Source organism: Pongo pygmaeus, chromosome 5 (genome assembly GCF_028885625.2).
Source record: "Pongo pygmaeus isolate AG05252 chromosome 5, NHGRI_mPonPyg2-v2.0_pri, whole genome shotgun sequence".
Classification (NCBI taxonomy): domain Eukaryota; kingdom Metazoa; phylum Chordata; class Mammalia; order Primates; family Hominidae; genus Pongo; species Pongo pygmaeus.
Window position 1 is genome coordinate 28,109,910 of NC_072378.2, and position 10,800 is coordinate 28,120,709.

At 42.5% G+C, this 10,800-nt stretch overlaps 1 protein-coding gene across 9 annotated transcripts; it reads left to right on the forward strand.

Annotated features, from left to right (window-relative positions):
• Positions 1–1,719: 1,719 nt before the first annotated feature.
• On the forward strand, positions 1,720–10,336 carry ZSCAN9 (zinc finger and SCAN domain containing 9). Of its 9 annotated transcripts, XM_054492053.2 has the most exons (5): positions 2,085–2,114; positions 3,864–4,356; positions 4,544–4,691; positions 7,181–7,333; positions 9,412–10,336. In XM_054492053.2, exons 2-5 carry the CDS (start codon positions 3,937–3,939, stop codon positions 10,026–10,028), a joined length of 1,338 nt encoding a protein of 445 aa, XP_054348028.2. In that variant the 5' UTR covers positions 2,085–2,114; positions 3,864–3,936; the 3' UTR covers positions 10,029–10,336. The 9 variants fall into 9 exon arrangements, with proteins under 9 accessions (XP_054348019.1, XP_054348024.1, XP_054348023.1 ...); XM_054492044.2 differs by lacking the exon at positions 7,181–7,333 and having other exon boundaries at positions 1,720–2,114; XM_054492049.2 differs by lacking the exons at positions 2,085–2,114; positions 7,181–7,333 and adding an exon at positions 1,735–1,788.
• Positions 10,337–10,800: the final 464 nt, after the last annotated feature.

The window sequence follows — 10,800 nt, forward strand, 5'->3', positions numbered from 1 at the left end:
CTTCCTTTTTCCCTCTCTCCCTCTTTTCCTTTCTCCCTTTCTTTCTCTTTCTCTCTTTCTTCCTTCCTTTCTCTTTCTTTCTTTCTTTCTTTCTTCTTTCTTTCTCTCTTTCTTTTTGCTTTATTTCATCTTAATTTTTTTAGCTTATGGCATAACCTAAAGCCGAGTTAGTATCCCAATATGCCTGCTTCTAGATTCAGGTAATCCTTAACCTTTTTGGTTGATTTTGCAGTCAGTATTCCTTGTCTTTGAGTTGGTGTGGCATTTTCAATATTCAGTACGGATTCCCAGTTATATGTTAAAAATAATCCCTTTTGTCCCAGGACACTCATCAAAGTACTGCTATAGTGGAATCTTCCCGGAAACAGACGAATCAAAGCCAGTCTCTCTCAGGGCTAACCATTGTGAAGTCCAATGTGCTGCCCACTTGACTTTGGGCTGAGCCCTATAGTTGACCCACTTAGCAAGCACATATAAACCAGTGAGAGACCCTAACCAACTGCCAGTGAGACATTTAAGAAGTTTCATACAAATATTAAATTGCATTTGCTTGTCAAAGATGGTCATCCAAAATGGAAAAGAATAACATATTTAAACAGTCTATTCAAGTCCAAAAGAAGTTGAGCATTTACTCTCATTTCATAGTTTGTTAGGGAAGTTTGTAATGAGGAATTCGCAAGTGAACATGGTATGGTGGAAAAAGTGATGAGGATTTTTGAGCAAATTTTCTGCATGTTAGTGCTCTTATTGATTATACACTTATTGGATATTTGAAAGAAATAGAAGTAAAGCATAAAGCTCGGGTTTAAATAATGCCCTCAGAAGGCTAGGTTGAGGAAAATAATAAAGAAATTTTCCGAACTACTACCGTTTTGGAGTTAAAACAGATCATGGAGGCTCCATTAACACACAAGATACTTTCTTACTGCTTTAATAAAATAAATGATAAGATTCTGTCAAAACAAACAGAATATAGTTTAATCTACGCGACACCATCATTCTGGTTGGCATAGTAAAACGGATGAATGACTAACAGTACCTACAATTATGCTCTTTTGTACCAATAAAATTTATTTAAGGCTGGGCATGGTGGCTCATGCCTGTACCAGCACTTTGCCAGGCCGAGGTGGGAGGATCGCTTGAGGGCAGGAGTTAGAGACCAGCCTGGCCAACAAAGCGAGACCCTGTTCTCTACCCCCCAAAAAAAAAAAAAAAATGTTGGGCATGGTGGTGTGTGACTGTAGTCCCAGCTACTCAGGAGGCTGAGGCAGGATTGCTTGAGCCAGGAGTTGCAGTCTGCAGTGAGCTATGATGGTGCCACTGCACTCCAGCCTGGGTGACAAATTTATTTAATTGGTTTGATTTTGTATTACTATTACTAAAACTCCAGAAAACTTTTACAGCAAAAAAACAAAAAACAAACAAAAACAAGAAAGAAAGAAAAGGAAAGGAGGATGGGAGAAAGGCAGGAAGGGAGGGAGGAAGGTAGGAAAGAGGAAGGGAGGGAGGAAAGAAGGCAAGCAGGCAGGCAGATGCCTAAATAAAGAATACGTAGGGGCCTGGACAAATAAATTGCTTTATGGACTGTTATGCACCTATAGAATAAGTTAGACTTACATGATGAGTAAAGCTGTTTAGGATACATGAAGTGAAAAAGTTAAAATAAGCGGGGGAGAAAAGGCTAAATATAAAATAATGCCATTGTGTGTGTGAGAGAGGATCACAATGATATACAAATTCCAGGCTAACGGTGACAGTGGCTGCCTCGGGGAGTGGGACTAAGGAGGGGTAGGTGGGGTTTGACATTTTACTTTATTAATTTTGGTATTGTCTGAGGGTTTTTTTAACCATAAATAATGTATTAATTTTAAAAATGCTTTTAAAAATCAGCATTTTCAATAGTTAACGTTCTATGCTTCATCAACGTTTTCCGTTTAAAACCTGTGTGCGGCCCACACACGTATGACATTCTGGTTATGTGATTCACTGCTGAAAAAGAACTGGACGCCAGGAAATTGGGGGTTGAGTCCGAAGCAAGGTGAACGCCGGACATCGAGACATGGACTCCTAGACCGGCCCGGAAGTGCCTCCGCTCCGTCCGCCTTAGAGGAGAGGTCGGCATCTTTCTTCCCCGCCCGGCCATTGTTCGTGCCGCGCTTCTAGCAACGCCGGTCCGGTAACCCCCTCTCCCTCCTTGCGCGTTCCGGGTCTCGTGAGTTGGCTGTGGGCACCGGGAATGGAGGCGGGTCAGGGAGGGTGGGGCTGGGAAAGGGGTGTGGAAAGTGAACCTCAGCCGCCGGGAAGTGGGAGCCGGAGGAGGGGGCGACGGTCAGTGCCGGGCGGCTTCGGGCGTCCCCTAGACCAGAGTGGTCATCCCCAGCTGTGGGGACATTGTACAAGAAAGGGTTGTAGGAGGACTGCGAGGCTGAAGGGTCACCTCGGTGAATAACGACAACAGGCTTAGGATTCAGGGAAAGAAACACCCGGGAGAGGAAGTTAAGGACTATTAAGACTTTGGCAGCCTTCACGATGGAGAACCTGTATATCCTCTCACCTCTAGATTCTAAAAGCAAATTAAGGGGCGTTGAATGGGCTGGTTTTCAAGCGCAGAATGTAGCAGTTCCCGTTTCCCTTTTCCTTAGTTCATTGATTCTCAAACCTTATAATACATACAAATCACTGAGGAGCCCCTTAAAGGGCATATTCTGGGGCTCCCTGTACTTCTCTCCACCTCCCAATTCAGATTCCCCAGATGTCTGCCATAGGGCCTTTCAAGGTGGAATTCAGCTGCTGCGCTGTGCTTCCCGACATTTTGGAGACATACATTTTGGGAACACCCCCCTGGGTTTCAGGAGCTTCCTGGGTCTGTGGAGAAAACTTCTCCCTTGGGCTTTGGCTTCTTAGGATTGTCCTCAAAAAGAAGTTGACCTTGGGCAATCTACTTAACTTTCCCTGGCTTCCATTTCTTATCTAGTGAAATAATTATTATAATAAAACCTCAGTGGGTAATTGTGAGGATGAAATATAGTCTTGTATCTGAAAGCATATTGTAGACTTGTGCAGTGTTGACTGTTACTCTTCAGTAGCAGCAGGGTGGTGTGGAAAGCTCCAGGACTTGGAATCCACCTAAGCCTTTCTTTCTGTAAATTTAGTGAAAATAATACCAACCTTAAATGGTTGTTTTGAAGATTAATTTAAGAAAACTGAAGTAAATAGTAAAGTAAATGTTGGTTCATTCATTTAGTCGACAGTAACAATATTTCCATTTATTCTTCCTCTAAGTTGATGTTTATACAGTGAGTTCAAACTTTTTATTCAGACTTTCTGAGTGATCGGTGCAGTCCCTAATTCATGGGCTGTTTTCCTCCATGAACTCTGTAAAGTATTATTGCTATTTCTTTTTCACATAAAGAAACCAAGATTGAAAGAAGATATAAAAACTTAGCACAAGGTCACACAACCAGTAAATATTAGGATCAGAATAAAACCTAGGTCTGGGTCAGGTGTAGTGGCTGACACCTGTAATCCCAGCACTATGGGAAGCCAAGGTGGGAGGATCACTTAAACCCAGGAGTTTGAGGTTGCAGTGAGCTGTGATTATGCCACTGCACTCCAGCCTGGGAAACAGTGAAATTCCCCATTTTAAAAAAAAGAAGAAAGAAAGAAAACCCATATCTGGGTAAGTTAAAAGCTTATGCTCTTTGCACATTATGAATATATATATTTCCATTATTTCCATCCTTTGGTCACCAAATCACTTTTCAGAGAAGAGCTTTAGGGCCTATGATAATTGCTTGTATTATCAGTTTCTGTCATCAGCTATTATCATTTTTCTATATAAATAATTTATTTTTACTGCTTAGGCAGGCACCTCCAAGGTTTGTCTTGAAGCATAGCTCCAGCTGGAGGGTACCTTTTAAGCTGTTCAAGGTCAAGATGAATACAAACTCAAAGGAGGTTTTATCCCTGGGTGTTCCAGTTCCCGAGGCATGGGAAGAACTTCTGAAAATGAAGGTGGAAGCAAAAAGTCACCTTCAATGGCAGGAATCCAGACTGAAACGCAATAATCCACTGGCAAGGGAAATCTTCCGAAGGCACTTTCGACAGCTGTGCTACCAAGAGACCCCTGGGCCGAGGGAGGCTCTTACCCGACTCCAGGAACTTTGCTACCAGTGGTTGAGGCCACATGTGAGCACAAAGGAGCAGATTTTGGATCTGCTGGTGCTGGAGCAGTTTCTATCCATTCTGCCCAAGGAGCTCCAGGGCTGGGTGAGGGAACACTGTCCAGAGAGTGGAGAAGAGGCTGTGATTTTGCTGGAGGATCTGGAGAGAGAGCTCGATGAACCACAACATGAGGTAGGAAGGGAGATTTCCTAGAGAAAAATGTGTATTTTGGCATGCCAAGAATCCTTGTATCCTCTGTTTTGTGTCTCCTTGACATTGGTGATAAAATACTCTCCTTCCTGTTTCCTTCTTTCTTGGAAGTGTTTATTTCAGACGGTTAATTTCTTCAAAAGTCAAATCTTGTCTTTTTTGTCCCCAGATGGTGGCCCACAGACACAGACAAGAAGTCCTCTGTAAAGAGATGGTGCCTGTAGCAGAGCAGACACCACTGAGCCTTCAGTCCCAGCCTAAGGAGCCACAGCTCACATGTGACTCTGCTCAGAAGTGCCATTCTATTGGAGAGACAGGTGAGGAACAGCATTTATTTGATGTTGAACGAATCTCACCTGGTCAAGCAAAAACAAACAATAAACCCAGAGCTGGGAAAACAGGAGATCCAAAGACTCCTTACCAGATAGCAGTAATGGTCAGTGCTTCTGAGAGCCTAGTGTGCTCATCTTTGACCCTTCTCCCTGCGTGCAGACTTCTCCCTGAGTACCATCCTGGAAGCTCTCTGGACTTCTGATGCATGGTACATGAGGAAGGCTTTCGGGGATCGCTGTGGAGCACAGCTTCAGAGAATGGACTTCAAGGTTTGACAGACAGGTTCAGATCCTGGCATCGCCTCATGGAAGCTGCTTGTATTGGGCAGATTACTTAACCACTTGACCTCAGATCCCTCATCTACAAAATGGGGTTGATAATAGCTTTGGTTTAGTCTACTCGCGCTGCCTTAAGAGAATACCACAGACTGGTTGTCTTTAACAGAAATTTATTTTCTCACATTTTCAAAGACTAGTAGTCCAAGATCAAGATGCCATCAGGTTTGGTTTCTGGTGAGGCCTCTTCCTGGCTTATAGATGGCCATCTTCTTGCTGTATCCTCACATGGCCTTTCTTCTGTGTGCATACAGAGAGAGAGCAAGCTCTCTCATCTTCTTATAAGGACAGATACCATTCCTACCCGATAGGGCCCTGCCTTATAACCTCATTTAACTTTTAATACCTTCCTCAAGGCCCTATCTCCAAATGTAATCATATTGAGGGGTTAGGACCTCAGCATATGTGAGGGAATACAATTTAGTCCATAACCAGTATGTACCTCAGAAAGTCATTGTGAGTATCAAATACAATTTATGAAAAGCACTTGGCATGCATTATGTCACTATTGTCACAAGTCACCAGTGCCACCCTTGCTGATTTGGGTTCATACTTGCAGTAGAAAGATATGAGATATGCTTAGTAAGTGGCAGAACTGTATGGGAGAATCCAGTGAAATCAGACTTTGCCATTTCCTTCTCTGTAGTCTTCTGAGTGGTGGCAGTGGCCACCCTTGTGGATATAGTACTGAGCACTTGGGACTGAGTCAGCTGCTTTCCCATTCTAGCCCTCCCTGCAGGAATTGGCTCTAGCTTGTCTGATTTCCCACACATAAAATCATACCCTCTTACTGACTTTTTGTTAATCTTCTGACAATCAATCTTTAGCAAGGTTCTACTGTTTTCAGTTTCATATTACCCCTATATGCATCAAAGCTGCAACTTCCCTTGCCTCTTTGTCTCTAGCTTCTGTTTATTTCATTTACCCTAGCAATTATGGATTTATATTACATGGAACACATCTCTTGATTTAAATTAAAGTGTATGTGTTGAGTAAATTCTGTGCAGACCTTCTTATAGCTCTTGTGACTTTATCAGATTAAAATTGCTTCTGATAACATTTTCCCTCCTTATGAGCATCTTTCCAATTTCTTTGTTTCTTTCTTCTTCCTCTCTCTATGAACTTGGACCTTTTATTTTCTAGCCACTTCCTTTCTTCTGTCTTCCAAACTGCATCTAGAACCCTGCTGAGAATCCCCTTTTCCAAGAAGCACATCTGTATTTTCCACCTATCCACTCATCTATCCATCTATCATTCAACAAGTGTTTATTAAGCATCTACTATGGCTGTAGGAGAATATCCAGAGGGCATCTGGAGACTGGAGAGTTCTCCTTGTAGGATATCAGCGCAGGTATGCGTTACAAATTTAGGTAAAGCCAATATTATAAAACAACATAGTGTTTGAAATTACAAGGACCAAATTCAAGTTCCAGTTTTTCAAATTCTTAGCCAAGCAATATTCAATAGGTAAGCTTGAGTTTCTTTTTAAGTTATGCTGATTATTTAAAAATCCAAATAATACAAAAGTTTATATAGTAAAAAATGGAAGTTTTCCAAATCCTACTCCCTAGAGGTAACACTCTTGTCACTTTGCTGCATATTTTCTAGACGTTTCTCTATATAGACTGTCTACCCATATATATGTATCTTCCCATATTTTTCTTTTTTTTTTTTTTTTGAGATGGAGTCTCGCTCTGTCGCCCAGGCTGGAGTGCAGTGGCACAATCTCGGCTCACTGCAAGCTCTGCCTCCTGGGTTCATGCCATTCTCCTGTCTCAGCCTCCCAAGTAGCTGGGACTACAGGCACCCGCCACCACGCCCGGCTAATTTTTTGTATTTTTAGTAGAGACAGGGTTTCACCGTGTTAGCCAGGATGGTCTCGATCTCCTAACCTCGTGATTCGCCCGCCTCGCCCTCCCAAAGTGCTGGGATTACAGGTGTGAGCCACCGCGCCTGGCCCATATTTTTCTGTAGTTCTTTAAAGAGATGGGATAATAACATCGAGTTTTGTGGTGAGTCAGTTTGATAATATATCTGAAAGTGCTTCATAAGTCATGAAAGTTGTATAAATGGTAATCATTAAAAGGTGGGAAATGTCTGAATTTTTATATTCTACCCAGCTTCCTTATGGATTTCAGATTTAATACGAAGTTTGAGCAGAAGGGCAGTACTGATCCCACTTGGGGCCCATCTGTTCTCTACAGACACATTTTTATTTTCCAAACCTGCTGTGATCCCCCAGCTAAAAGGAGGAGGAGAAACACGGCCTAACAACAGAGGAGTCCTAAGAGGTACCTATTCTTGTGTGTGAGAGACAGGACAGTTAGATATGGGAGAAAGAGGCAAATATTTTGGTCAAAAGAGGAGGCCTGGGTCTGTTGTCCTCGGCCTTTTTCTGGGTTGCAAAGTGAAATCAGACTATGTGCCAGGCATGATTCTCAGGAATAAAACAGACCTCTCATAGAGATTAGATTGTAGCAAGAGGGAGATAATAATAAATATAAAAGTAAAGAAATGATACAGTGTGTTAAAAGGTGATGAGGCTATGGAATAAGGCAAAAATAGAACAGGATAAGGGAGATTAAGAGTGCTACCGATAAGGCAAACAGATTGTGATATTAAATAGAAGAATTAAGATAGACCTCATTGAGAAGGTGAGTTGAACAAAGACTTGAAGGAAGCGAGAGACTGGGCCTTGCTTTCATTTGAGGTGAGAAGTTTCCAGGAAGAGAGAAGCACTGGAGCAAAGGTCTTATGATGGGAATGCACCTTGGATAATTGTGGATTTCAAAGTCATAAAGTATAGTAGTCCTCACTATTCAAGGGGGATACATTCCAAGACCCCCAGTAGATGCCTGAAACCAAGGATAATACTGAACCCTATATAGTATATACTATTTTTTTCCTATACATACCTAAGATAAAGTTTAATTTATAAATTAGGCATAGTAAGAGATTAACAACAATAACTAATAATAAAATGGAACAATTATAATAATATGCCATCCTCACTACTTTTGCACTTTGGGGCCATTATTAAGTAAAATAAGGGGTATGTAAACACAAGCACTGAGACACTGCAACAGTCAATCTGATAACCAAGATGGCTACTAGGTGTGCAACAGGCAGGCAGCATGTACAGTGTGGATATGCTGGACAAAAGGAAGACTCATGTCCTGGGTGAGACAGAGCCAGATGGCATGAGATTTCATCATACTACTCAGAATGGTGCCAAATTTAAAACTTAAGAATTGTTTGTGCCGGGCACGGTGGCTCATGCCTGTAATCCCAGCACTTTGGGAGGCCAAGGCGGATGGATCATGAGGCCAGGAGTTCGAGACCAGCCTGGCCAGCATGACGAAATCTCATCTCTACTAAAAATACAAAAAAAAAAAAAAAAAAAATTAGCCAGGCATGGTGATGTGTGCCTGTAGTCCCAGCTACTCGGGAGGCTGAGGCAGGAGAATCACTTAAACCCAGGAAGCGGAGGTTGCGGTGAGCCAAGGGCTGACAGAGCGAGACTCCATCTCAGAAAAAAAAAAAAAAAAAAAAAATTGTTTGCTTCTGGAATCTTCCGTTTAGTATATTTGAACTGTGATTGACTGTGGGTAGCTGAAACTTTGTAAAGGCAAAACCACAGATAAGTGGGGACTACTGTACTGCCTGAAGCACCTAAATAGTAGAAGTTTAATACTTGTTCTGAAAATGAATGAATGAATACATGAAGTAACTTTCCTTGGAAAGGGTCACTTTGAGGTTATCTCAGAAAGGAGAGAGAGGTGTAAGGAAATACTCCAGAGAAGCCACCCTAATCTTTACCCATCCCTCCCCATAAAGAAGTATAAAAAAAATACTGCCAGCTGGGTGCAGTGGCTCACGCCTGTAATTGCAGCATTTTGGGAGGCCGAGGTGGGTGGATCACCTGAGGTCAGGAGTTCAAGACCAGGATGGCCAACATGGCGAAACCCCGTCTGTACTAAAAATACAAAATTAGTTGGGCATGGGGGTGCGTGCCTGTAGTTTCAACTACTTGGGAGACTGAGGCAGGAGAATCGCTTGAACCCGGGAAATGGAGGCTGCAGTGAGCTGAGATCACACCATTGCACTCCAGCCTGGGCTACAGAGTGACACTCTGGCTCAAAAAACAAAACAAAAAACAACTCCCCAGCCAGGTCTACATGGGGATGGACTGACCTGCATTTTGCCAAAGAGGGCAAACTTTCATCCTTACCTAGGGGAAGATGTTACCACACTAGCCCTTCTGTTTCTAGCCCACTTCCTTTTCTATGATATATTTTTATAGACATAGTCATCTTCCCATAGGCTCAGGGAACAAGTGACATTTACCTAGCCTTTTTCTTTGTTTCAGATGAAGTAACCAAGACTGAGGACAGAGAGTTGGTGCTAAGGAAAGACTGTCCTACAATAGTGGAACCACATGGGAAAATGTTTAATGAGCAGACCTGGGAGGTATCACAGCAGGATCCCCCACATGGAGAAGTTGGTGAACATAAGGATAGGATAGAGAGGCAGTGGGGAAACCTCTTAGGAGAGGGGCAACACAAATGTGATGAATGTGGGAAGAGCTTTACTCAGAGCTCAGGTCTCATTCGACATCAAAGAATTCATACTGGAGAAAGACCTTATGAATGTAATGAATGTGGGAAAGCCTTCAGTCGAAGTTCTGGTCTTTTTAATCACCGAGGAATCCACAATATACAGAAACGGTACCACTGTAAGGAGTGTGGGAAGGCCTTCAGTCAGAGTGCGGGTCTTATCCAGCATCAGAGAATCCACAAAGGAGAAAAGCCATATCAGTGCAGCCAGTGCAGTAAGAGCTACAGTCGACGTTCATTTCTCATTGAACATCAGAGAAGCCACACAGGGGAGCGACCTCACCAGTGCATTGAATGTGGGAAAAGCTTTAATCGACACTGCAACCTCATTCGCCATCAGAAGATCCACACAGTGGCTGAGCTGGTCTAGGGCTTGCTATGAGCAAGTTTTCCAGATCACCAGCCAAGTCGTGTGGGGTAGGTTGAGACTAGAAAATGCCTCCCTCTTCCTTTCTCCATGAAGTGTGTTTGAAACAAATACTGACTTATGGCCCAGGGACTTCCTTAAAGGAAAGTTGGGTGTTTGAAGCTACTGTTTTCTCTTTTGTTCGTTTTACCTCTTTCTTATTCTTACTAGCTGTGTCCCTCTTATTTATTATTTATTTATTTTTTTGAGACGGCTGCTAAACCCTTCTAATAATATAATAAATGGTACTGCCACAGCCAACATGCCTGAAAGACTTGGTACCTGTGTTTAACTACAAAGGATAACAGAGTTCTACTGATGGTTTATAACAATTGGGTCTTTGGTGTTCCCTGTGACCAGGGTCTACACTATAAACACCTTTTCTACCTTACTGCTTCTCTCTGACACCTACGTGACTCTCCCTTGGAAAGTGACCAGCATTGGCTGTGTGTTTCAGTGTCTGCAGTGTGTGTCCACTTACTTAACCATAGTTGGTCCTCACAACAGCCACACAGGGAAATGAGCGTTATCATTATCCCATTTTACAGATGAGGACTCTAAGGTTCAGAAAATCCAAGCATCAGAGCCAAGGCTGAAACCCTGAACTTTTATTTTTAGTAATGCTTTAATTTTGGAGTAATTTTAGACTTAGAGAAATGTTGCAGAGATGGAGTTCTCATATTCCCTTCACCTAGATTCCCCTGATGCTAACTTATGACATCACACCTTTTTAGTT

Excerpts from the sequence above, each read along its gene's own strand:
- ZSCAN9 (XM_054492044.2), top strand. The coding sequence starts at position 1,963 with ATGACATTCTGGTTATGTGATTCACTGCTGAAAAAGAACTGGACGCCA. Across the intron at positions 2,115-3,863 it reads CCGTCCGCCTTAGAGGAGAG|GCAGGCACCTCCAAGGTTTG; the intron begins GTCGGCATCTTT and ends TTTACTGCTTAG. Across the intron at positions 4,692-9,411 it reads CCATTCTATTGGAGAGACAG|ATGAAGTAACCAAGACTGAG; the intron begins GTGAGGAACAGC and ends TCTTTGTTTCAG.